Source organism: Populus euphratica, unplaced genomic scaffold (genome assembly GCF_000495115.2).
Source record: "Populus euphratica unplaced genomic scaffold, PopEup_1.0 scaffold787.1, whole genome shotgun sequence".
In the NCBI taxonomy this organism is placed as follows: domain Eukaryota; kingdom Viridiplantae; phylum Streptophyta; class Magnoliopsida; order Malpighiales; family Salicaceae; genus Populus; species Populus euphratica.
In genome coordinates, this window is record NW_011500653.1 from 65640 (window position 1) to 92944 (window position 27305).

A 27305-nucleotide genomic window follows, 5' to 3' on the forward strand; every position below is an offset into this window, starting at 1 on the left:
TTAAGTTTGGCCATCTCTTTGTCCTTTTAATTTTAGTTCTTAAACTCATCAATCAATCCTTTCATTTATGTGATAGACCTATATTTAAAATGAACATTTACCATAAATTAAAAGTATCTTATATTATTAGATATGTTAGTATAAAACATGCTTCAGTTAAGGTGTTATTAATACTTCAAAAGCAAAATGATGATATAAAACCTTGATAAAAATATACTTTTAAGTACTAATCACTTAGCCTTTAAATTTTTACATTCAAATGAATATTGAAGCCTTATGTACCCATTTTTTATAGGTTTTTTGCTTGACTTAAACTCAAAAAGGATTTAAGGTTATGTTAGTTTTTAATCACATAAGAATAGGAGAGAACAAGAGAGAGAGAGAGATAAAAGAGCGACTAAAACACATATTAGAGGAAAAAAATAATTTAGGTTATTTTTTAGATGATTTAAATATGACTGAATTGTTTTAATTTGATTTGGTTCAATTGGTTTTAGTCTTTTAAAACTGAAATCGAACTAAATTGATTGATTTTTCTATTTTTAATTAATTTCTTTAATTTTTTTCTTGATTTGTTTTTATTTCTTAGTTTAATCAATTGGCAAATTTTTTTTTAAAAACCCTTAAACATCATCAGCAACACATTGTAACATGACTTACACTACTTTTACAAGTATCCTTATCATTTACTTTTTGGTCATAAGCTTTAAATATTATTGTTTACTTTATTAATTACATATCAACTCCAATTTTACATTTCAAATATTTTTTCAATGTTATTTTGATTTTGTCTTAGCTATAATTTACTTAAAGTTTTTAGTTGCTTGTGTTTTCTCTACCTCTGATCATACTATCATTATAAAATGATTTTTCTCTCCTTGTATATGTGTTGATATGACTACTGAAATTCTCACTTTAGACTCTAATGATATTTGATCTCTAATACCATATGATCTAACTATGAATATGGTAGGTTATATCAAAGATTAAACACATGATAAATAGGAATCTTAAGCATTATAAAATATGATTGTCAGCCAAAGGCTATCATTAATAAGAAATGGTTGATTTTTAGAAGAGATTTAGTCCAATTGTGAAGCCCTGCACTATTTAAATAGTGTTTTGTATTGGTGTTACTCATGGTTGGTGGATATATCAACTTGATGTGTATAACACTTTTCTTAATGTATTTCTTAATATAAATATGTTTATGAATTAACCTTTTAACTTCGTTGATCCATAGTTCACAAACTATGATAGAAAACTGAAATGTTCCTTTTATGGTCTAAAATCAATAATCTATTTGATCAATTTAGTCATTTCTTGGTTCTTTATGACTTCACATCTCTAATGTTGATACTTCCTTGTTCATTCTTCATTCTACTAAAGCTACATTATTAATTTTTTGTTTATGTTGGTGATATTTTATTGACTGGTGCTAATTATCTTTCCCATAACATCTCATTACACATCTTATTACCTTTTTGGTATTAAAGTTTCTTATGCTATATATGATTTCTTTTTTCACATCAACGATATATTTCTAATCTTCTTCAAAAGGTTGACATGTTTAAGTTTATTGCTACTATTATTATTGTAATTTATCAATTGTCCAAGTTAACTAACACTTCTCATCGGGTCCAACATAATTTAAATTGTTAGTAGGCGTGTAATGATACGATCAAAAGATTGATATTTTCTTCCAAGTGTAGAAGTGTTAAAGTAATAAATAACCTGGCAAGACCGGAATCGAATCACAAGAAGGTTAATTATATAAACAACAACAACAGCAACAACAACAACAATTATAATAATAATATTAGTAGTAGTAGTAGTAGTAATAATAATAATAATAAAGAGAGTTTTGAGATGTGATATTGATATAAGGATTAAACAATGATTTAGGCCTATTTATTAGCTTTCCATCCATATAGAGCAAACCCAAATCCAAGATCTACAGCTCTAGATATGATCCAATGACCGAACAATCTTTCATTTTAGGTTGATCTTTCATTTTGGGTTGAACCAGCATCTCTTTTTTAAGTTTGACCCTCTCTTTGTCTTCTCAATTTTAATACTTAAACTCATCGATCAATCCCTTCATTTATGTAATAGGCTAGTATTTAAGATGAACATTTACCATAAATTAAAGGTGTCTTATAGTGTCAGACTTGTTATTATAAAACATGCTTTAATTAAGGAGTTATTGATACTTCAAGTGCAAAATAATGATATAAAACCTTGATAAAAATATACTTTGAAGTATTAATCATCTCATTACACATTTTATTACTTTTTTAGTATTAAAGTTTCTCATGCTATATATGTTTGCTTTTTTCACAACAATGATACATTTCTAATCTTCTTCAAAAGGTTGACATGTTTGAGTTTATTACTACTTTTATTATTATATGTTATCTATTATCCAAGTTAACTAACACTTGTCATCGGGTCTTACACAGTTTAAATTGTTAGTAGGTGTGTAACACCTCATCCCACTAGAAAGATATTGTTCGCTTTGGCTCATAGACCTCATAGATTTGTTCTTAACAACCACGTGTGATCCCAAAACACGTCTTACTAGTTATGGTAAGCATACTCATATAAGGCCTTCCCTTAAGTCCTCACCTGTTTGTATGGGATATTGGGACCTTATGATGATGAGTTGATTAAGTAAATTGATAGTAGTTAATAACTTGAGATGTCTTAAATACAAACAAAAATCTCCCAAAATTTTGGTAGAATTCTTTACAAAAAAAAATAAAAAAATCACCCTCACATTAAGAGCATATGTTGAGATCTTTTAGTGTTGATTAAATTATACAATCAGGTTCGTTACAGGGTGCTCTTTAGTATTTCATGTTCCCATGACCTAATATTTGTTTTGTTATTCCTATTATTGTAAGTTGTTCATTGTCTTAAGTCAACTAGCACTCCTCATATGAATCTTACATAATTTAAAAGAGTTAGTAGAAGCTCTTTAGTATTTCCAATTCATATGACCCAATATTTTTTTGTGTGGTTAACAAGGTATGGCAATTCATACATTCTTCCATTATTGTATATTGGTTGGTAATTAATCACATCTTATGCTATCTACATGATACTTTATCCCAAATGTTGCACTTGATTCATCATAGTGATCTCTCTCATTGAGTTTAATGATTATGGACCTTGTTTTTCTATAAAGATAAGAAAGAAACTATTGCTAATGTTGTTATTAAGCTACAATGTGTCAAGTCTCTACTTCATGAACTTGGTATTTTAGGTACATTCTCTTCCTTCTTTTTTTTTTTGTCTATTGGGTGACAATTTAAAAGCTATTTATTTAATTGTAAAATCAATTCTCATACTCGCATGAAACATATGGAGATTGATTTTCACTTCATTTGAGAACTTGGTTGCTCGCAAAGAATCCAAGTTTAATTTATTGCTTTCTTTATTTAAGTTGTATATATATTTGCTAAACATTTATTATCATTCATGGTTTACATTTCTTCAATCCAAGTTGAATGTAATGTCTTCTCCCCATTCAAATTATGAGGGGGTATCGAAGAATTATGATTAACTATAGCTCTAGCCTAATTATCTTTATATTATCAATACTTATTTATTATATTAGTATCCATTTTACAAAGCTTATTAAAATTATATATATACACACACAATAAAAAATAATATACAATAGTATTTAAGAATTACAATCCTTCTTCTGGAACCTATTTTCTTTCTTCTTCTATAGGCCATGACAACCAAACAAACATGGATACGGGGAGAGATATTTTACCTTTAGGCTATGTTTATTTTTTGGAATTCATTTTTCAAGAAACTACTTTCCAAACTTTTCTGTGTTTATTTGCCATTAAAAAAATTGATCAATGTAAACACTTTCCAATCAAAGAAAAATTTAGTTTGGTTTTCAGAAAAGTGTTTTGGTTCAAATTTTGTGAAAAAAATTAAAAATGTCATGTTATTTAGTGATTATATCAAATTTGATTGTCAAACTTTTGATTGCTATATATATTTTGTTTTGAATATTTATTTTTCAATTTCATTTCTTAAAATTTAATTTTTATATTAACTTTGGTCCTCATTTTTATAATTATTATTTTATTTTTGCCTATTATTTTTTTATTGAAATTTTTTATGTATTAAATTTGGTACTCATTCTTTTGATTCTTACTTATTTTATTTGAAATAATTTATAAAATGTTAATTATTATTATTTTAATTTCTTTATCTTTTATTTTTTTTAGATTTGATCTCTATTATTTTGATTATTATTTATTTTATTTGGGATAATTTATGAAATTATATTTTTTTCAATTTCATTCTCGTTCAACTTTTTAATTTGTAAGATTTGGTACTTATTATTTTAATAAACTTGAGAAAAATAAAATATTAATAAGTTAATTTTTAGTTCATTTTCTATAACATAACCAAACATTGAAAAGTATTTTCTAGTTTATTTTTTAAAATACTATCAAATATTAAAAAAAAATTATTTAAAAAAAAATTATTTTTCCTGAAATTTATTTTAAAAAAAAACAACTTCCCTACTAATAAATGAAGCCTAGGATAGATTTATATTCTGATTTATGACCGAATCCTCATTTGATATGACATAACCACGGACCATTTAGGCTTCCCAAACCAATGGTTGCTAGTTTGTTAGCAATAGCTTGTGCATTACTGGTGATGTGACTCTTAAAACCTGATTTTAAAGCTTTTTAACTTGTTTGCTATCTTGATCTTCAAAACCATCCCAGCAGGTGTCTTCATATGTGAGTGCAACACTCAACAATCTAGTTGGGTCCTCCAATCTGTGTATGCCAAGTGATTTGTGAAGATCGTCAATCGCACACTGGAAGCACTCGATACAATCTAAAAGGGCAATCTTGTTTCTGCCTCCCATGATCCTATTTTTCTTCAATTTATTCAGATAATGACTAGAATTCTTAGCCTCGCCTATTTTCACCGAAACCCCAGCTCAGCCTAATTGCTGGGACTTCTCTTAGCAGAGTGTGAAAAAGATGCCAGTGAGTGGATGCAAAGGTTGTGATATCTAGTCCCACTACATGCTTCTCGAACTCAGGTGTCCCCGTTGTTGGAATCCCAGCCCTTAGCACTTGTTAGCCATGAAAGGAACAAGAAATCAATGAGAAAAGAAAGTTCTCGTTCTATGATATCTATGGCGCTTTCAAAAGAAGAAAAAGATAAAGGTCTGCGATTGAAAATCGAGAAAAGCACCTCGTACCATGATCTCTCATATTTTAAAAGTACACAGTAAAAGAGCAGGAGAGAGACGTTACAATGTTCCTCGCGAATGCAAAGTTGTGAAGGTAACAGCATTGAGGGAAAGCTTTAAAGAGGGACAAGGGGTGAGTTCTATTAAGATGGGAGCTTTTTAAAGGGGGTTCGATAGAAAAGAAAGAGGCTGGTGAATGCACCAACAAGGGGAGAGCAGGGGAGTAAGCTGAGTTTAGATATTTAGGTTTGGATGACCACGATGTTTTTTGGCATTGTAGTTACGTGTGAGGTTGAGGGTCAGCATAAATATTAATGTTTGATCAAGTTGAAACTTTATTTTGTTTAGGTGAGACCCAGTATAAATTGTGTCTAAACCTTAAGTTTATTTATTAAAAGCACAAAAATCATGCTTTGCAAGTAGCTCAACCTTAGTTTTTCTTCCATTATCCACTGACAACAAATAACAAGTTAAAGACAAACTTCTCATTTCCTCCCCGATTCCTTTAAAAAATCAAAGCAAAAATACTAACAATGAAATAGTTTGTTAGTTGGTCAGACTCGTCTCATCTCTCTGAAAAAAATTTCAAAATCTATCTCCTCCGACCATCTTCTCTCCTCTACTCTCAAAACTAATTTTTCTTTTTTGTTTTCTCAATACATGTTTTCATATTTTTGATTTGTTGAAAAAGATATATTTTTTTCATGATCAAAAATATGAAAACATGTATTGAGAAAAAAAAAAGGGAAATTAGTTTTGAGAGTAGAGGAGAGAAGATGGTCGGAGGAGATAGATTTTGAAATTTTTTTTAGAGAGATGAGACGAGTCTGACCAACTAACAAACTACTTCATTGTTAGTATTTTTGTTCTGATTTTTTAAAGGAATCGGGGAGGAAATGAGAAGTTTGTCTTTAACTTGTTATTTTTTGTCAGTGGATAATGGAAGAAAAACTAAGGTTGAGCTACTTGCAAAGCATGATTTTTGTGCTTTTAATAAATAAACCTAAGGTTCAGACACAATTTATATTAGGTCTCACCCAAACAAAACAAAGTTTCAACTTAATCAAACATTCATATTTATGGCTGACCCTTAACCTTACACGTAACTACAATGCCAAAAAACCTCGTGGTCATCCAAACCTAAATATCTAAACTCAGCTTACTTCCTTGCTCTCCCTTTGTTGGTGCATTCACTCAGCTTTCAAAAAACATGTTTTCAAAACTAATCATGTAGATTTGTTGAAAAAGATATATTTTTTTCTCATTTTTTATGTTGCTTTCATCATGAATAATTTTTTTTTCCTCTGAACTTCTTCAAAATTAATACATGATTTGACATATCCTTGTGTTATAGGTTCCAAAATAAAAATCACTTATGTGACAATAATTTTTGCTTTTTAGGTAGTCTTTTATGGTTCCCGGGATCTAGAGAAGAAATATTTATTGCTCCCTGGGTTATGCGCCTTCCACTGTCACCAAAGGTTTACTTAAATATGCAATTTTTGCTAAACAATACTATCAATCCTAGGCCAACACTGAGTTTGATATGTAGTTCATATAAAATCTAGAGTGAGTTAGGATAAAAAATTTCATCCAGTATTCAACTCGTTAATAACAAGTTTTTCTTTAATATACACCGCTTCCTTCAACCATTTCAATGTTGGAATGTGTAACAAATCTACAATTTTTTTATTAGAAGGTATCAAACAGCTTTGTGGAGCTTATTTCAACTCCACTATCATAAATGACTGCTTGTTTGTTTATTTTTTCTCACAATTATATATTTATTGTTGATGAATTTATGTGCAAATCTGTGTAGGTTTTGAAGCATAAAAACAAGGAAATCCTAAAAATTTATTCAAGAACAAAAAAGAAAAGACGTTATAAAATTGAGTATGTGTTTTTGTTTTTTACAATTATAAAACTACTTACCTGTTTGTTGGTGCTAGAATAGAACTTTGTGTGTTGTGTATTGTTTTTGTTTATAATATTATGAACATATGGTGTTGTGAGTTATGTTAATTAACCACAACCATTACTGGGTTTGTATGTTGAAACGAAAAGAAAACTATTAGTAGTTGTTGAAATTACCCATTTGCATTTCTAGGTCATCTGTATTTGTGGCTCAACAATACTGTAAACTTTGTTAATTGTTCTTATTAACAATATGTTAATTCTGATTCTATTGTTGCTTTTTTATGCCAAAATTGTTTGTGTCATTTTAATTCTTTTAGGATTTTATGCTATAAAATGCTTTAATCACTAGTTTCTTTTGAGATTTGAGAATTTGCAATGAGATTTTATTAGCATTTTTTCATACATTTTCTTAGCGTGACATATAATGAGCAATTGGTGTGAGTCAAGTTGTTCAATGTTCCATTCACGGCAAACTCCTATTTTCAGAGCTGCATTTTTTATTGGTTGTCTTGTGTGTGTTGGTTATGTTCAAAATCTTAGAAACCTCCCCCTATCTCAAATCTACCATCTCATCTTATACATATCTTTTCTACCCCTAGTGAATACACACACTCTACACCCATTAATATTTTTCCAAGAAAAAAAATGATTAGAATTTTTCTTTGTCTTATCTTTCTTAGTTTTTAGTTTGTTGGGTATTGAACAACAATGTTTAGTTGATGATAATATGTTATGGCTCATGGTAATTCAAAAATCAACTTTGATGTTTTGTACAAGTTTATAAACATAAAATATAAACAAGAAATATTAGGGGCATGGAAAGTATAAGGCATTTAGCTACTATTAAAGTTGATTTTCCCTTTAAGAATCATGTTAAACTCAAACAAAATAAATAAAGAAGAAAAATTTCATTTGTAAAAACCAAGGATAATTAGTATGTTCTAAGGTCTATTGTTTTTTAGTCATGGAAATCAAAATTTCAATGTAGACTGTTATTAGAATGCAAGTCTTTTTCATTTCATTTCATTTTTGCTTACTCTATTGATTGTTTTAATACTTATATGTTGACTATACTTCCATCAAATATTAGTTAAATTCTAAGCATGTTATAACTCATTATATTTGCTTCAAAATACATCATCAAACTAGGAATGGAAAGTCCTAAAAATATGGATAAAGCAACATAGATTAAATAAATGTTGCATGCCTTTTATGACCTTTACTTAAAGGTTATTGACATGAGAATGAGACCAAATACTCATTCGACAAAGGTGGTTGGAAATATTTGTTGGCATTCTTAAAAGAGCAGACTAGTCGTGCATTCACCAAGGCACAACTAAAGAACAACTAGGATGGTTGTAAAAAGAATTGGAGGATGTGGACGAACTGATTTATGAAACTAGTGTGAGTTGTAGTACTAAAGTAGAAATAATTTCTGCTAGTGATGAGTGGTGGAAATAAAAAAATTCAAGTTATTTGTCATGATCCTTAATCTTTAATTTGCTTAAAACTTAGTTCAGTTATTAATATAGGCAAAATTGCATGGAATGATTTTGTTTGTTTTGTGTAAGAAATAAGAGGAGCAAAAATCTTTAGGCACTCTAGTAACAAACCATCTTTGTGTATGAAATTCGATAGAATCTTCTCAAACATTGTTGCTATCGGTGAGTATGCGTAAGCACCATCATCTAGAGTGTTACCTCATGATAATATCGATGCTGATAACAATCAACATTGCAATGTTGAATAACCTGATTTGGAAGAAATAAGCAGTGATTTGGAAGATGATGAAATTCCAAATTTAACTGATGATCTTTGCAACATGGTTAGAGGGACTAATATGTCCAGCAATAGCAACACCCGCAGTAGTAATAAGAGAAAAGAAATAAAACTTTTTGAGGTTTAAACTGAAAAAAAAAAAAGAATTATGGAATTGGATTACAACTATTATCATGATAGGATCAAATGGTTGACAGTGTGTCAAGCAATAATGATTCAACATCTATCAATAAAGATAGGAAATGTAGTATTCCTAAGGTTATGGTCGAGCTTCACTCAATTGAAGGAGTTAATATTGGTGATGATTTTTATAGTTTTGCTACTGAGTTTTTAGGTTTTAGAAGGAATAGAGAAACGTGGTCAACTATAAGTAATCTTGAAAACAAAATAAAATAGTTGTAGAGAATGTATACATGGCGTAAAACACCTTAGACAACATCTATAATTAGTTAGGTTATGGAGCATTAATATTTATTATGTTCACATTATAGATTGTATAATAACATAGTTACAAGTTGTAGTGTTATTTGATAATTACTGAGTATTATAAATTGTGATATAAAAAAATAATATTTAATAATAATGACATAAGTTGATAATAAGGACAATACTTTTAGTTTTTACAGAAAAAAATATGCTTTTAAATGCTACTAGTTATTGATACAAACAAAGGGTGTTGTTTTATCTAACAACAAATTTCATTTATAAATTCAACTGCTTAAGAAATCCAATTATAAGAAATTATGTCCTTTCAATAACAAAATTGATGTAAAAGAAAATGTAAATTAGATAGGAAAGGAAGTAATGGGAAGGAAAAGGAAAGAACATACAAAATGTTAAACATATTAAAAAAAAAACTTATCAATCATACATCATAAGATGTAACAATATCATGGATCTGAAATGTAACAAGTCATATGCATTGAATAGTAACTGGTGTAAATTGCACCTGAAATGCAATAAGTAACATGCAGTGAATAATAACTGGTGTAAATTGCATGACAGGGAAACTTTTTACATGGTGAAAAAATACATTACAGTAATACTTTCCACATGGTATATTGCAATAGGAACTTTTTATATGGGTCAAAGCCTTGTAAAAGAAACAACATATGGGTAATGATATGTAGAGAGAAGAGACGAATTATAAGGATGGGAAAAAAAAGTAAAAAAAGAATTTTATTTGAAAAACTAAAAGTAAGGTGGAGAAACAAAACATAGGAAAAACAAAGGCAAACACAAGAAAAAAATAGGAGCACCACTGCCTACCTTTCTCATGGCCACGAGAAGAATCGCCTTAAGTCATCATCGACAATAATAGCACCATCATCAGAGGGGGGAAAACCATCTAGAACAAAAATAGAAAGTAGCACAAACAGAGAGAAGGAAGAAGAGCATAAATATAAAAAAAATAGAGGCAACCACATAAAAAAAACAGGGGCACCATTGCTTACCTTATTCATCGCCACCACAATAACTATTTTGAGACTGTCGACAATAAAAGCACCACCATCAAAGGGGAGAAAACTATCTGAAATAGAAATAGAAATAGAAAGTAGCAGAGTCTGAAATAGAAATAGAAATAGAAATAGAAAGTAGCAGAGATAGAAAGAAGGAAAAAAAGTAGAAACGGAGGAAAAATAAAAAAGGATTGTCGTCCATCAGCCAAGCAGCTATCTTAGTTCACCATCGGCTTTCATGTTGCTATCGCCAGCCAGACATTGTTGTTGCGCAGGGTAGCCTACTCTTCTCCTTTTCCTTCCTTTTCTCCTGCTATATTTGCCCCTCTCCACTGTTCATGGGCCAAACATTTTGGACAGAGTCCAACCTAATAAAAAAAACAAATTGAAATTTTTTTCCTAAAAAGTACTTTCCAATTTTTTTTTTTCTAATCTTTTTTATAGTGTCAAGACATAGACTATAATATTTGTATGGTGTAAAATTACATGATAAAATATAACATCAGATATTATGTTTTATTAATAAAAACTAGTGTTTAACATTATTCATTTGTTTATTTATTTAGCATTAAACTTATGAAAGATCGTTTTTTAATACAATATTCAATGAAGATCTTGATAAGTGATTGTGCATCAAAAGTGTCATTAAGTCTCTCATTTTATATATGTATTTATTGTTTTTATTTGGTTTTTTTTATAATAATTGATGTGCTTTTTAGTAATGAAGTTTGTTTTAATGTTTTGATAGGTTTTTGGAGCTTAAATGAATTAATTCAGAAAATTCAACGTCGGAATTCAGAACAAAGAATTGAAGAGACATTTAGTTGAAGATTGAAGCAAATCTTGGTTCAAACAAGTGCTCCAAATTTGTCCCAAAAATCAATTCTATTCCAATTCTAGAAAAGAATATCATATGATTTATTTCAAGCCCAAACTTGCCTTATGTTGTGTGCAAACTTCAACCATTAAACACTCAAGGTTTCAATGTCAATCTTAGCCCAAATAATAAGTACATTTGTATACTTATTTGATGCTCAAATTCAGCCCAAAAATCAGCCCCAAATCAGCCCTAAATCAACCCCAAATCAACCCAAACACAATCCATGATCTTACATGTCCACACAACAAATAACAATTGATTTATTTTGGGTAATCCATTGATCCAAGAAGGCAAGCACATGGATGGAAAGCTGGAGGGGATATTTTAACATTATTTTGGGTCAAAAAGAAGAAGGAGACACCTCATAAATGAGGAAGAAAAACGTGCACCAAAGTAGTTGTAAAGCTGTCTTGATTTGATTTTTCAGAACACCTTTCGGTGTTTTGCCCATAACTTTTGACTCAGGTGTCCAAATGAGCTGTTCTTTAATGATCTGGAAAGGTGACAGAATTGCCTATAAATATGTCTCTAATAGACTTCTCCAAAAAAAGCTTCTAAGAGGGTCGAATTGCTGTCCAAAGTTAGAGTCAGATTTGTGTCCGAATTTTTTCTGAAATTGTATTGTGTTCTTCTTTATAGATTTCGGTTCTTTAGTTTGTAAAACTTATTTTTTCAGTTGGATTCAAGTTCTTTCATGTTTATTGAAGTGTTCTTATATATAATCATGGTTGGCTAAACTCTTTCTTGGATCCAAATCAAGGATAATGGTGATTGAGGTGAGTTCTTTAGGATATGAATGAATCTTAATGTTTATCTTCTTATTTTCTTCATGAATGATTTATTATTGTAAAGAAATTTTAGAAATCATTTAGGTAATGTTATAATCTTGAATTTTTATGCACAAGAAGATTTTAGGCATCGTGGACAACCAAGAAATCAGTAAGAGGTTTTTAATTATGCACATTCATCTCTATATAATGTAATAGAATGTTCTTTTGGAATATGGAAACAACGGTGGAGGATTTTATAAAACATGCATACTTATCCATACAAATCACAAGTTGAAATTGTAGTAACATCAATAGCACTACATCAACAACATTAGAAGAGATTGCATGGTAACGTAATATTTGTAAAATTTAATTGTAATTCTAATTTTATTCCTGATAAAATTTTATCTAATATTGTTGCATGCTCAGAAAGTCATGAAAATTATAGTTCTAGGATGGATTTTGTACTTGATGAATTTATAGATAGTTTAATAAAATAATAAAAAATATTTTATATAAAATATTATTTATTTTATATAGTAATAACAATAATTAAATGTATAATAGTTCAATTCTAAACCATCATTATATATATATATATATATATATATATATATCTTTTTTAATTATTTTGTAATCTTAATTTCAAAATCTTAACTGTTTGGAATTATAATAGCAGTAACAGTTTAAAGTGTTTTTTTTGTTTAAAAATATATCAAAGTAATATTTTATTATTTTTTTAAAAATTATTTTTAAAATTAGTATATAAAAATATCTCAAAATATAAAAAAAATTATTTTTAAGAAAAAAAAATTTCAAATTCTTTTGAAACATGATGTAAACATTGCCAAACATATTAAATTATTTTTTATTAAATTTTAATTTTAATTATATTTTTAATAAATCATATATAAAATCAAACCAATCTCAACTAAAAATAATTTTTTAAAAAACAATTTTTTTAAATCCTCAGTCAAGAACTACCACAATAGTTGAAGACGGTGATGGTGATCACAAGAGTCCCACCACAATCACAACGCAACAACGGTCAAATAGCAGCTCTAACTCGGAGGCTAAATTGTTCAGCACCAGTAATTCACAATATTTTTTAATTTCCCTTGGCAGCATTCTGGTTGAAAGGTTTCCGATACACGAGCATGACTTCTGTTGCAGGGAATGACTTCTGTTCATAAACAAAGGATGAGAAGCCGCTTTGAAGTCTTTGAGTTTCCTGTTCGTAATGGCATTTTATGAAATAAAAAAATCCAAGTAGAAACCACTCGAAGGCAGCAACACCAGGTTGGTTGTTCCAAAAAAAGTGCATTTGAGTAGACTATTTGTGACTTGGGAATTTCAGCAAATAAGGCCTGGAATAATCTGGCTCATGTAATACCTCCTGTAACTTTCAGTTCTTTCCTCGATCTAGTTCAGATAATTATAGCTTAGCAATGAATGCATTTAGATTTTAGGCAACAAACGTTCTTGTAAAAAGGAAACACAAAACAATTGAATAATTTATGGATTAACAAGAATTCTTACAATAATGGTTTGAATGCAATGCCACATCCAAGAAATAAGCAAATGCACTTCTTGGACATGTCGCTGACATATAAAACAGCATGTTTGTGGATTGATCATCACAAAGCAGGTGCATGAAGGCAACAGAATATCAAGAAAATCCAACCTCAGCAGCAGAAATGAGACTCTAAAACATGTCACAAAATTGAGGAGGAATTGAAAGCAGAGGGCTGCAAGCACAAATGTATCTTATCATATAAAAAGAAGGTCGCTTCCCCCTCCTATTTACCAACAACCCGGAGAGTTATCTCACAGGATCAACCATTCTACTACAATCATGCTTCTTGCGACGACATCTGTGATGGGTTTTTGAATCAAATGTGTTCTCTCCAACCATTTCCATCTTAGAATCTGCATCGGGAGGAGCAAGGAAAGGTTCAATTACAGTCTCTTAACAAAAGAAAAGTGAGTACAAAAAGCTGTGAGTGTGTACCTTGAAAATGGTGTCCCCAAAACAACAACCTGGCATCATCCTCTTCCTCATCAACATCATCTCCGTAACCAAACTCAGCATCCCCTCTATACCCAGGCTCACTCCCATATCCAGACTCACTATCCAAATTCCCAAAAACATTACCCACTCCCAACAAATTCTCTTTCTCCTCCCTCTCTTTTATCGAATTCTTTGCTTGACTGACATCCGACGCCCAATTCGCGTCCCCATTCACAAACAGCTCCCCACTCGAGTCCGTCCCCACCGCCAAATGGAAATCCGAGCAAGTCCCATGAGCCGCAGACGCCGCGCCAACCGAGCAGCACCGCCGGGTCCCACTTCTATCGGAGCTCCGGCCGGACACAGAACGGGATCCTCTCCGCCGCTTCTTGCGCTGGATAAGGCGTAAGGTGCCTCGCTTGTAGGGTCTGCTGGTAACAGCGGGGACGGGTTTATTGCTGGTGTTGTTATGGTCATCTTCAAGGAGAGTGAGCCGGGAAAGGTCGATGGAATCGACGTTGGAAGGGAAAGAAGTGGAGCGATCGGAAAGGCAAGGGCGTTTAGTGAGAGTGGCGGAAGAGGCGTGGGGTTTGTAGCTGGTGGTGGGATCGTAATCGAGAAAAGGTCTCCATGAATGGAGCTGGAGAGTGCATGAATCTATGGATTGCCGAGAATTGTGAGACATTGTTGATTTTTTTTTTTTATCGATTTATTTTTTTGGCGATTTATGAGGGTTTGATTTGAGGTAGAGATTTTACAGTGAGTATTTATTACACAAAAAGTAATATCTGTACATTGAATAATTAATTGTCTAGCCGCTCTTAGGAGGACGAGGAGGAGTGTAAATTAATGGAAAGTCAGAGAGAGAGAGAGAGAGACCCCACAGTCGAGCAATTATCACCTCACTTCACTTGCCTTCAGTTTTTTTTATTGACTAACTTTAAAATTATTGTGTGTTTTCATGTGTTAAAAATAGTTTTTAAAATTAATTTTTGTTTTAGTATTTTAATTTATTTTAATATATTAATATTAAAAATGATTTTATTTAATAATTATTATTATAATATATTTTTAAATAAAAAATTATTTTAAAAAGTAATCATTTGATGGTCTTAATTACTTTTATTTTAGGTAAATTTTGTGAAGAATTTTAGTTTTATTATTTTTATTTATTTAATAAAAATTATATATAAAATTATATAAATTTTAAATTTAAATAATTTTTATTTGAAAAAGTATATTAAATAATAATATAAATTTTATTTTATAATTTAAATTTTTAGATTAAATGGCTTAGTTGACAATTTACACTGTCTTGTAACTTCTTCTTTTTTTTCCTATCCTTCTGTGGATCACAAATTTCGCAGGAGCAGGACTTCGGTCCTCTGTTGAACAAGCTGAGGAAATTAGACTGCAGGGGTTTTACTACAATGATAGACTAATTCATATATCATACCATCCCTCGACAATTCCCATATAAAAAATATCAGGAAGCAAGAGGTTTAACCAGCTAATCAATAGTTTAAAATCATAAATTTACAAATTACGAATGCAAACCCTGAAAACCCTCTACATGGTTCCCATTGACATCGTGCAGATGTTCTTGAAGTCCGGCAGCATCGTTGCCAAACTGAATGTCAGTAGGTGGTTGCAGTGTAAATACATATGAGACGGGCTTTGATGCCATCATTGGCTTTCCAGTAGTGTGACTGTTTTTGACATCTGACCAAAGCCTTCTTCATCGAATGGAAAAGACTCTCCGAGGAAAAAGAAGCCGTCTCTCCCCAACTTCTCTACCTGAAATAACAACCAAACACATTCAGACTGTAAGCTGCACCGCCAGAATCATAGCTGGTTTTAGCCATACATGGCTGCAATACAGTGGTAGCTTTCATTTCGTCAATCTTTTAAAGGTGTTTCAAGCGCTCAAGGCGGTGCTTATCCTTCGGAAGAAGGCAGAATGTTTAAAATCAGATACAAAATATGTACTGTAAAGAGCCTTCTTCAAAAGGTGTGAGCTGGTGACCAATTTTGCCTTAAATATACGTAGCCAGAACTGATATGCACCCAAGTTTCCAATTTTTATCATCTCCTTTTGACCAATTTGGACATTATAGTTGCAGTCTCCAAAGTAGTGTCGGTAAACGTAATCTGTACGTGCAGGGTAGGCAAATCTACAAAGTGTCAAGTACATACAGTGTGCAGTCTGGCCTTCTTGACGAATTAAGATTTTGATCATGGCATACATTCAACACCAGCAAAATGGTTCACTTTGTTGCATCACGCATATGTGCAAGTAAACAGAAGAAAAACCTACAAAGGAAGTTATCTGTTGAATGCTGTGAAATAACAGATCTAATTTGAGTTGAATTCAAATTTTAAGCACCAGTTCATTTCAGTGTAAGGAAAAGTAATTCCAGCATAAGGAAGAAAATGCATTATTTCCAATTCATGCATCCATGCAAGATAAGTGGTTGCTTGCGGATTGAAAAGGATATTCCGCCTCGACCATTAATGGTGAAATTCACATCAATCTCATGATGATAATTTTTTTTATTAATTTAAAAGAAAAATAATTTTTTTTTTAAAAAAAGAAGAATAGGTATTATTGCATCTGGTGAGAGAGTAAATTTATTTAGCGAGGCCTATTTTGATAGTTTTGCATACTTAATTTTTTAATAAAAAAATAACGTATTATTTTATTTATCTAGATTCTAATAGCTAGAAAATTAAATTTTAAATATTTTTTTAAAAAAACTTGTTTTTTAATCTATTTTTTATACTAAAACCATCTAAAAAATATCATAAAAATTATAATAAATTTATTTATAACTTTAAAAAATCTAAAAAATCATCTTATAAATAAAAAATTAACCTAAATTCAAGAATTAATCTGAACTCATATTTATTTTTTAGGAACTTTAAAGGTATATAAATTTTAATATGAAATTTTTTCATTAAATAAAATTATTTGATATAAATATAATTTGTTTTGATTGCTTAAATGATATTTTTTTATTGCCAGAATTTAATGTCCTCTCTCTTCTCTCTTAACTAGGAGTTTAAAAATAATAAAAATAAATTTTTATATCAAAAATAAATTAAAAAATATATTAAGAAACTGATATTATATAATTTATGTAATTTTTAAAATTTAAAAACTAAAATATATCTTTTTCAAAATTTATATCATGCTATTCTTAAAGCTCTTTTTATTTTTATTTTTTTAATTTTATATTTTTATAAATATTAAAATTAATTAGTTTTAATTGAGATTATATTATCGAAAACAAATTTTGAGGAAACAATTAAAAAATATAAAATTTTGTACGGATGAACAGTGAACTACTTAATCGAGAAGAGTGAGGCAGAGCTCAGGAAGAAATGGCATCAGGGTGGGGAATCACAGGAAACAAAGGCAGATGCTACGATTTCTGGATTGATTTCAGCGAGTGTATGTCTCAATGCAGAGAGCCTAAGGACTGCGCTTTCCTCCGTGAAGATTACCTCGAGTGCCTCCACCACTCTAAAGAGGTCTCTCTCTCTCTTTTATTTCTCTATTGAATCCGTTGAATTATGTTCTGTATGTAAATTACATTCATTTGAGACCTGCTCATTGTTGGGCTTTTGTCAAAATCTTAATTCATTTGTGGGTTTTCAAAATTTCCTTCTGCTTCTTGCTGTATGAGGATTTATAAGCTCTCATCATTTTACTGTGATTTTTTTCTCGGAATGCTATATTTTTTCTTGATTACTTTTTGATATGCTCTCTTAGAGCTTACTGGATCATGTGTTTTTGGTTCAATTTGAAAACCCTAGTTTCATTGAGTCAAAGGAAACAATCTGATTGATAATGCATGTGATATTTTCTTTTTATTTTAGACTTCCCCCATAACCATGCATGCTACACTTTGGCAACATCTTTGCCTTCTGGTCACTCTTTTCTATTTTTTTTCCTTTTTTTCTTTCAATTTCATATTTTCATAAGTCAAATATTGTTTAGGCCACTCTTTTTATTGAGTGACTAATCTCCTTCTACAATTGTTTAGGCCACTCTTCTTTTTCTTTTTAATCCGGTTTGGTATTTTTACTGTTTTGGTAGGATCTATACTTCTCCATATTCAAATATTTATGCCTTGTGGTCCAAAAATTAGTTTCATGTTTATCTATGTGATGGTCCCATGAAGGGAGGCACTGATTTATAAGATTTCTCTTCTTAGTTTCTAACTTTACTAGCATTAGCAACTAGACTTGTCTAATGGTATCTTGTAATTTGTGTTCAAGCCTTGGCGTGTTAAAGTGCATTCTCCTTTGGTACACCCTTGTTGCCACACTGTTTTTCCAATTAGTTGATTACTATTTGTGTTGACTGCTGGTGCATAGAGGCACGTTGAATATTTGGTCCTCTAGTTGCCTTACTAGTAAATGATCTAATCAGTTTCAGTTAATCAAACTGGCAAGCTTGTTGAGGAAGCATTTCCTCCATTGGAGCTCCTTTGTTAGATGAAAGGCTTGCTTTACTAGCCACTAAAATCCGCTTAGTTTCATTTTCGTTTCTTGGATTTGTCACTTTGACTAAAACCATCATGAGGCTAAAACTCGCTCTATTTATTGACAATGATAGAAATTATGATTAGCAGATCGTGAAAAAGAAAAAAAAGCAAGGTGAAGTGAGGTTTAGGAAGGATCTGTAAATCACATTAGTCAACTGCGGAATCAGGCCATTTGCTTAATACAACTCTTTCGAAAATCGATTCTGACTCCATACTCTTCTCACTCATCTCCGCCGAAGCAGGAGGAAGGGACAGTTTGATTGAGTCCGAACTGCCTAATGATTCTGTCGCCCAAAAAAACTTCCAAACTCTTGGCTTGACAAAAGCCCCTCTCTGCAATGGAAACAAGGGCAGGGGTTGGACCTGAGGGCTGGCCTAGTAACCTTGACGAATGAATGGGCAAATATAGTCTTACGATTAGCCTGTAACTCTACGTGGGATGGATTTACCATTGTCCAAGGCAGGGAAGAAAGAAACAAGCCAAGCTAAGGGAGAATGCCAGAGTATTTCTTATGGGTGCTAAATGGTTTAATTTGTCTGGGAATTATGTAGAAAAAATATTTCCCGTCAACTCTTGGCATATCTCAAAAATATATTCTAGTAGGTATTGAGCTATTCCAGAAGGATGCTGCTTCTTAGTTGGCATTTTAGGTGAGATTGGCAGTGTTGCTTGTATGAAATGCTACTTGCAAAATAGAGTAGCATCCGTTGTTTTCTTGGTTGTCAGGTGTTTAGAATAAAATAGGAGAGTTTGGTTATTTAACATGGGTTACTTATGTAGGTGCACATCGTGAACATTTCGACAGTTATGAGTAGCTATATGCCTCCATCAACCAACAATCCACAAATTATTGAAGACATGAAACTTTGTATGTGTTTGGTAGTGTAAGCCATCACAACTACAGTAAGAGGTACCTATTCTTTACTCCAACTGGTGGCATCAATGCACTATTACTTTGGTGGCTTAAAAGCCATCACACCACCGAATGCGCACTTAGAAGACAGAACTCACAACATTTCTGGAATTGCCGTATCTTTGTTTTTACTTCTAGGAATAGCAACTTAAGAACAGGGGTGAGGTCGTGAGCTCCTTGGGCTGGGCCTTAGACTTGCTTGTTATTTAGTTTATTTTCATTAAGTGTATTCTTTGGACGCTGTTTTATTTCTAATTTATACCACTCCATCTGCAAGTGCTTTATGTCACAAATTGAACATGGAGAGACCATTACTTGTACAAAAAAAGTTTGATAATTGAATAAAATATCATTTGAAACTAATGCTTTACATGGCATGCTCATGAGAATTTTTACTGAAAACATTAGGGCAATAGCTCCTTGTTTTCATATAACCTTTTCCTTTTGGAACACTAGATTTCTATAATGAACAGCAAACCTCAGTGAACATTTTTTTTATTGTTTTCACAATAACAGGAGTTTCAGCTGACAAGCAAATCCCAACAAGCATATTCCGTACATTTATCTCTCAGAACAGAGTTTTATCGGGCACATCATTGGTGGTCATACTTCGGTATCTCTTGACTTTAAATTAACTTCAGGCTTAAGTTGATCTCATCTTGCTTAGGCTTTCAACTAGCTATGTCCGATAGTTTTTCCCCTGATTTGAGCAAAAGCAAAACTATAACAAAGTTCACAGGATTTTCAGATTTGCCTCATCTGTCATTGCAATACCAGGCCATCCAAGTTGATGCTATTTGGACCTTATAAGAATGAATTTTTTTTAACCTCAATTGCATGACTTTATATTGTTTATTGACAGATGTGTGACTTCTGAAATCTGTTCGTCTTACTTATCTAAGTTAGGATTCATGCTTGGTATCAGTCAGGTATTTGTGGACCAATAATAAATTGCACAACCAGTGAAGGTGAAAAATAACTAGTGTTTAAGATGCAGTATTAGCACATCCCAGAATTCATATGAAAGAAGGCTTTGGAATAACTTCAAAGCTGGAAATAAGTATGCTGTAGTAAAAAAAATCATTTTTATCAATGAACTGGGTGGAAAATGATTGGATCTTTGTACGCAATGTCTTGAATTGTGCTGAAGGATTGTGATTTTAAAAAACCCATATGGTTGCTATTTGTTTTCTCCTTTTGAGAATCCTTAAGTAGCAATTTTTAGTGACTTCTTTCTGAATGCCTCTATAAATTGTAGAATGGTCTTGTAGTTGGTGTTCAGTCTAACAGTCACATGGGACTGGTTTTAATGGCCTTGTTTTATTCTCTATGCTCATGTTATGTTGTGTCTCAGCCTCTATCCTTTGATTCATGTCTTATGGATGCTGTCACGCGGGTCTTATTTTTGCTGCTCCTGTTGACTCCAACATGGTTGATTTGAATTTCATTGCAGTTTCAAAGAAGAAATTGAATTTACAAGGAGGAGCAGCGCAAATTAAGAACAGCTTCAAAGAAAGCAGATGGTGAAGATTGTCTTATTCTCTATGCTCATGTTATGTTGTGTCTCAGCCTCTATCCTTTGATTCATGTCTTATGGATGCTGTCACGCGGGTCTTATTTTTGCTGCTCCTGTTGACTCCAACATGGTTGATTTGAATTTCATTGCAGTTTCAAAGAAGAAATTGAATTTACAAGGAGGAGCAGCGCAAATTAAGAACAGCTTCAAAGAAAGCAGATGGTGAAGATGCAAAGATAGCCATCATGCATAGCCATAATTGATCATCTTTCGGAATGCAAGCAATGAAGTTGCTGTGCGGATGTTGTTTTTTTTTTTGTGTCATCTGCTACTTAAATATTGTTTAAAGTGACTTTTCTTTTTATCCCTGAATGGGGATGCTGACTTGAACACTTTTTGGTTGTGCAATAAGTCGAAAATCGGTGCTTTGTGACATTGATCTGCTTGCATAGGGAACGAATCTGGCATCTCTGTTAAGGAGCATTTCCATCTGCTTGCATGCACGTGTATACCAGCAGAATTTAGAACTTCATTTGTGATCTCTTATTTTCATTTTGTCAGGCCTTGACATTGTTTCTACAGCGGAGATTTTTCATTTCCTCCTGACAGATTTGTTCGTTACCTCTGGTACTTCACAGAAGAAAAACATGGCAGCTTGAGAATCTGTTTGATGAATATTAATGAATAATGTTTCAAGGGGGCTAAAATTTGCGCTATGAACACCTGGAACCTGGAAAAACTTTTCAGAGGAACCAGTCTCTCTTCTTGGCCTTCCTATCTCCGTAGGGTAAAAATATGATTTTGGTGGCCAGTGGCAATCTAATCCTGGAATGTTTTGGTGGTGATATTGAATTGTTTTTTTTAAAAAAAACCTTTTTTAATTAAAATTGATTTTTCTATTAATATATCTCGCAAGATTTTTAACTTAAATTATTGTTTCCATGATTATTACAACAAATTAATAAAAAATATTAAGATAATATCTTAGAGTGAAAATTAAAAAAATCATAAATATAATAACAAGATAATATCTTAGAGTGAAAATTTAAAAAATCATAAATATAATAAAATTATGTTGAAGATAAAAAAACAAACTAAATAGAATTTTCATAAATAATTTATTATTAGTGTTCATGTAATAATAACTGAAAAAATAATAAAATTCAAATAAAAATTTGTAAGTACATTTAATAACTTTATCAAAATTAAAAAATAAATAGATCTAATAAATTTTTTCAAAGTATCAAAAAACAATATAGAAAAACACCAGGCCTAGCACACCGGTAGAAGGGGAGGCACGCCTGCTTAACCTTATTTATTTTGAAAGAAGCACAAGTACTGTCAGCAAACGCTGATTTAATTTTCAACATTTTTTCGGCATTCAATTTTCCCATGTGCAAAAATAATAATAGAAAAGGAAATATAGGATTGTAAATCAAATGATTATTGAATTTATTCAAACTTGAGGGACCACAATGAAATCTACCAGGGATTACATGCTGAGCAAACTCGACCTTTTGCTTCTGTTTACACGTTAAAAAACTTAAATTAGATAGGTCCTTTCAATTCGTTCTTCTTCTTCTTCTTCTTTTTTATTTTTTTCTTTAAAAGCCAACTCGTTTTTGAAAAAAGAAAATAAAAAAAGAAGAAGAGGCAAACTGGGTTTTAGCGTGGGTTTAAGGATTTTTGGCTCTCTGCCGCCATCAGCGCCTGTCTCGCCCCTCTTTCTCCCTTGAAGTCCTCCTTCCTAAGTCTCTCACTCTCTCACTGTCCGTAGAAATCCAAGCAGTAGAGCTATAAGATCAATTTCAACTGGTTAATCTCTCTCTTCTTCTTAACCTTTCTTCATCAGTTACTTTTGTTCAGGCTAATATTTGCTGTTTGGGGTTTGGAACTTGTGTAAGAAAGGCAAGCTTATGTTAGGAGTAGAAAATACATGTTGCCTATTACTCCATCGAATTTCAATTTTACTGATTTTGAAGTCAAATTAGCCAAAATTCATATAGCTCCTTAATCTGTCTTATTCAATTTGAATTATGGCTTTTTTTTAAAAAAAACCCTAGGGTTTGTTTCTATAAGCGTTCTATTATCTTTTTTATAATTATTCTTACCCTATTATCCTTTCATTCAAGGTGCTGTAGCTTCCTTAGGAAGATTTGAAGCTTTGATTGAAATTCAGATTGTCAGTGTCTGATAAAGCAATGGCTCGTATACGAAATGTAAGTTAATGATACCGAGGAATTCAAAACTGAATCGAGTTTCAATTTTCTTTTTTGGGTGCTCATGTCTTCTTTTGCCTAATGGGTCCATGGTTATTATTTTTGTTGTTGGAATTAATATAGAAAAAGAGGAAGATGTTTGTGAAGCCAATAGTGAAAAAGAAGCAGGCCAATGTCGATCATATCACTGGTGATAAGATACCTAAGAGCTTTGTTTTTGCGAGAGGGAAGTTGCCTGGCTCTCTCAGGCAGCTTCAGATGGACTTGAGGAAGTTGATGCTTCCCTACACTGCTCTCAAGCTTAAGGTGGAAGTTTTTTTTTTCCTCCCCTCCAAGCTCCTTTTCTATGTACATCAATTGTTTGTATTGAGAAATAAGTGCCGAATTGGTCTCTCCTAGCAGCTTCTCTTTTACTTTTTTTTTCCGTATATGAGAGCGTTTAATTCTCACGTGGTTTTATTTTAATTGTTGAATACACTGATTTGTTTCTAACATTTTGCATTTTGGTTTCAGGAGAAGAAACGGAATAGTCTCAAAGACTTCTTGAATGTTGCTGGGCCTATGGGTGTTTCTCATTTCCTTATATTGTCAAAAACTGAAACTGCACCATATCTGAGGGTTGCAAGGACCCCACAAGGCCCAACTCTTACGTTTAAGATACATGAGTATTCACTGGCAGCTGATGTTGCTCAATCTCAATTGCGCCCTAGATGTCCGCAGGATCTTTTCAAAAATGCCCCTTTGGTAATTTTTCTCTCTCCAGACACATGCAAGCAGTCATTCATTTCACTTTTGAAACTGATTGTTTATTTTGATTCATGTCTTGTTTACTGGATATGACCAGCATTTTGCAACGCTGGTAGCCAGGTGTGTTGACTTTCAATCAAGCCTTAAGAATTGCGTCCTAGAGTGTGGGGTTTTCTGGGCACTGTTATCTGTTGACAGATGTATACTACATGAATCCTAATGAAAATTGAAGGCCATCTGCTTGATTTTTCTTCTAGACTCTATATGCTGTTCTATTCTTCATTTCTATAAAAATATTACTGGTTTTGAATCTTAACTAAATGAGATACTGTTAAGATTTCAATGCAGCACATCTCATTGTTGCAACTCTATTATTGAGGCTGCAGCCCCCCTGTGTCCACTTTTTCACACTTGAGTCTAAAACATATTATGGACTTGTTTTAAATGGGTGATTGAATTATCAATTTGCACGTCTTTGACCTGTCCCTTGAAATATTGATTTATGTCGTTTTGACAGATTGTTCTTTCTGGTTTCGGGTCTGGAGAACAACATTTAAAACTCACAACTGTAATGTTTCAGAATATCTTTCCAGCAATTGATATTAATACTGTAAGTGCTTAAGCAATTCTATTTAAATTTTAGAATCAGCCAAGACTGTTTCCCCTCCTAATACACTCTAGTGGGATGTTTCAGGTCAAACTTTCTTCTTGCCAGAGAATTGTGTTACTTAATTACAATAAAGACACAAAACTTATTGATTTTCGGCATTATTCCATCAGACTCCAGCCTGTAGGTGTCTCCCGTAGACTCAGAAAGTTTGTGCAGAACCGCCAGGTTCCTGATCTTAGAAATCTCCAAGATGTGAGCGACTTTGTCACAAAGTAAGAATGTTTACTTATTTATGTTTTTATTTTTGACATCAAACATGATAAGTTAACATGTGAAAAATAAGAGTTTGTTCCATTAATTTGTCATGTTTTGAATATGCAAAGCAAATTTATTCGTTGCTATGATTGTGTGTGGACTTTCATAGTTAGGCTACAGTAATTACATTTTATTTCGTTCATCAATTTCAGTATTCCGTGTGGCTTTCTGGTTTCCAATTCTAGGTCAATTATGATATTTATAGAGAACTTACTTGGAGTCGGCATTTGAATCTGCTAAGAAAGTGTGTTCGCTAAATAATGAAGACAATGTGCATTATAGGATAGCTAGTTACGTGTTTCCTTTCTTTAGTAGTAGTTCATGTTATCATTGCTAGCATGTCTTAAATGGAAGCACAAGGATTTCAAAAGTTATGACATCCTATTAGAAATTACAGAAGAGGATAAAGAAAAGAATTAATGGTTTGGTTATATACTGACCAAACCTTTTGTGGTTGAATTAAGTTGATGGAACATGTCAAGTTATTCCACCACTGTAAGACTGGTTTTGAGGGAAAAACATTCTTATGGCATTAGGCTTTATTTGTGCTAAATAATGACCCAGCCTACCCCAGTCTAAGCTTATCCATGCCATAAAATCATCATCAAATTGAATAAAAAGAGAAACAAGCATGGAAAATAGGATATGAAACTCAGTTTTATAATATGTTATAGTTATTATTAGCTGTGGTCTTTTCATTTTGTTTCATTTTTGTGTGATCTGTGAAGGGCTGGTTATGGATCAGAAAGTGAAGGAGATGATGAAGCGGCTACAGTAACTTTGGCTAATGATCTTGGTAGAGTTAATAAAGCTTCTACAAAAAGCGCTGTGAAGGTCCAGGAGATTGGACCCAGAATGGCTCTTCAACTTGTTAAGATTGAGGAAGGATTATGTTCTGGTGATGTCATCTTCAGTGAATATGGTATGTTTATTGTATAGATTGCGACCTTGATTTTCTTCATGGAATATGCATGATCCAAACAGTGTGGTACAGCCTGTTCGGCAATGCGGTTCAAACCGCATTCCCCTGAAAATTGATTTTTTTATTTTAAAATTAATTTTTTATGTTTTTAGATTGTTTTGAAATATTAATATTAAAAATAATTTTTAAAAAATTTAAAAACATTATTTTGATGCAATTCTAAGTAAAAAGTATTTTGAACTGGAATCACTACTATATTCTCAAACATACCCCCTTTGTCCTCTGTTCTCTCTGTCTTGAAAATTTTGCCATTCTTTGCACCAGTCATCCCGTTTTGAAAACACTGGATTATTAGATTCACATCTTAATGTTCATTTATACAGGAACTGCAAGTGAGCAAAGGCAGGAAACGAATCAGAACAATGAGGAAGATGCTGGAGATGATGAAGATAGCGACTAGTCAAGTCAGCAAATTGAGTGATGGGCAGTAAACATTTGATGTCAATTGGTGGTGATTATGGGTGGGTGTTCCTAACTCAAAGGTGCCCGAGTGAGAGGATGCTAATTTGGAAATTTTTTGTTAGTTTTGTGGCAGTGGCATCACACATTTTATTGTATTTTTTTTGTTTTGTTCGAGTTATAACAGGTGAATGTTTTTTTTCTCTCACTTAAACGAAAGTAGTAATTGGTGTTGCTCTCATTTTCCATCGCCATGGAAGAAGAAAGTTCCTATAATTTTTCTTTAACCTAGACGCCCTGGAAAAAAGAAGTAAAAAAGGGAGAAAGAAGAGAAGCATGGGGACAACCTTCTCTTTATTCTCTAATGCAAAGCAAGCTAACAGCAAAAAGAAAAAAGGCGTTGTATGTATTTTCAAGGATTTTAACAATCAAACTTCACAGTTAAAAGCTAAATCCACAACGAAAAATCTCATACAGAGGTGCTCGAACGAAAGAAGGCCCCCTTCGGACAGACGCAACTATTGGGATGAGTCCGTGGTGGAACTCCAAGCCCTCTTGCTTTCTGGCTCGGAAGGCAAGACGGACACTCAAGGATTGAAGAAACAGCTCGGTCATAATGCGACCAACAATCTGATTTTAGGGGACTGCTTCACCGATAGTCTTTGCAGAAGGATTTAACTTGAGAGCATGAAATAGCAAACAGTGCAAGCCAGAGTGTTGCAGTTGCCAAATTAGGTGGTCATGCACAGGGCAATGGTGCTTAAAGCTGTCAATTGGCAAGGGCAGCTCATCGCAGGTCGAGGCTGCAGGTGCTGAGGAGCTTATTTTCCATGCCAGCACGCTCAAAACAAACTTTTCAGGGTGTCCAAGAATAAAAACATGGTAAATGGGTGCTCATCAGAAAATAAGAAGCGATTGTCCTTAACCAGGTTTCAGGGACTAAAAAGAAGCAAAAGAAAGGTGGTGGTTAAAGCTATGGCAGCAC

General features: G+C 32.2%; 3 protein-coding genes and 1 long non-coding RNA gene across 7 annotated transcripts; 3 read left to right on the forward strand and 1 right to left on the reverse strand.

Annotated features, from left to right (window-relative positions):
• Positions 1-1694: 1694 nt before the first annotated feature.
• On the forward strand, positions 1695-6330 carry LOC105115861 (uncharacterized). The gene is made up of 4 exons (XR_840402.1): positions 1695-1706; positions 4838-4843; positions 5791-5793; positions 6153-6330. It is a non-coding gene; the product is annotated as an uncharacterized LOC105115861 (long non-coding RNA).
• Positions 6331-13533: 7203 nt separating this feature from the next.
• LOC105115862 (uncharacterized) lies at positions 13534-14857 on the reverse strand. The gene is made up of 2 exons (XM_011012920.1): positions 14066-14857; positions 13534-13983 (listed from the first exon to the last, which is right to left on the reverse strand). The coding sequence occupies exons 1-2, from the start codon at positions 14748-14750 to the stop codon at positions 13877-13879; spliced, it is 792 nt and encodes a 263-aa protein (XP_011011222.1). The 5' UTR covers positions 14751-14857; the 3' UTR covers positions 13534-13876.
• A 2515-nt stretch (positions 14858-17372) lies between these two features.
• LOC105115863 (uncharacterized) lies at positions 17373-21285 on the forward strand. 3 transcript variants are annotated; one of them, XR_840404.1, is made up of 5 exons: positions 17373-17599; positions 19400-19529; positions 20049-20145; positions 20986-21055; positions 21201-21285. XR_840404.1 is itself a non-coding variant. In XM_011012921.1 (4 exons), exons 1-4 carry the CDS (start codon positions 17450-17452, stop codon positions 21244-21246), a joined length of 363 nt encoding a protein of 120 aa, XP_011011223.1. In that variant the 5' UTR covers positions 17373-17449; the 3' UTR covers positions 21247-21285. The 3 variants fall into 3 exon arrangements, 1 of the variants encoding a protein (XP_011011223.1); XM_011012921.1 differs by lacking the exon at positions 19400-19529; XR_840403.1 differs by lacking the exons at positions 19400-19529; positions 20049-20145.
• Positions 21286-22643: 1358 nt separating this feature from the next.
• On the forward strand, positions 22644-26596 carry LOC105115864 (peter Pan-like protein). 2 transcript variants are annotated; one of them, XM_011012922.1, is made up of 8 exons: positions 22644-22863; positions 23181-23267; positions 23391-23573; positions 23781-24011; positions 24532-24624; positions 24709-24896; positions 25668-25861; positions 26245-26596. In XM_011012922.1, exons 2-8 carry the CDS (start codon positions 23250-23252, stop codon positions 26319-26321), a joined length of 984 nt encoding a protein of 327 aa, XP_011011224.1. In that variant the 5' UTR covers positions 22644-22863; positions 23181-23249; the 3' UTR covers positions 26322-26596. The 2 variants fall into 2 exon arrangements, with proteins under 2 accessions (XP_011011224.1, XP_011011225.1); XM_011012923.1 differs by having other exon boundaries at positions 23190-23267.
• The last annotated feature ends 709 nt before the right edge of the window (positions 26597-27305 follow it).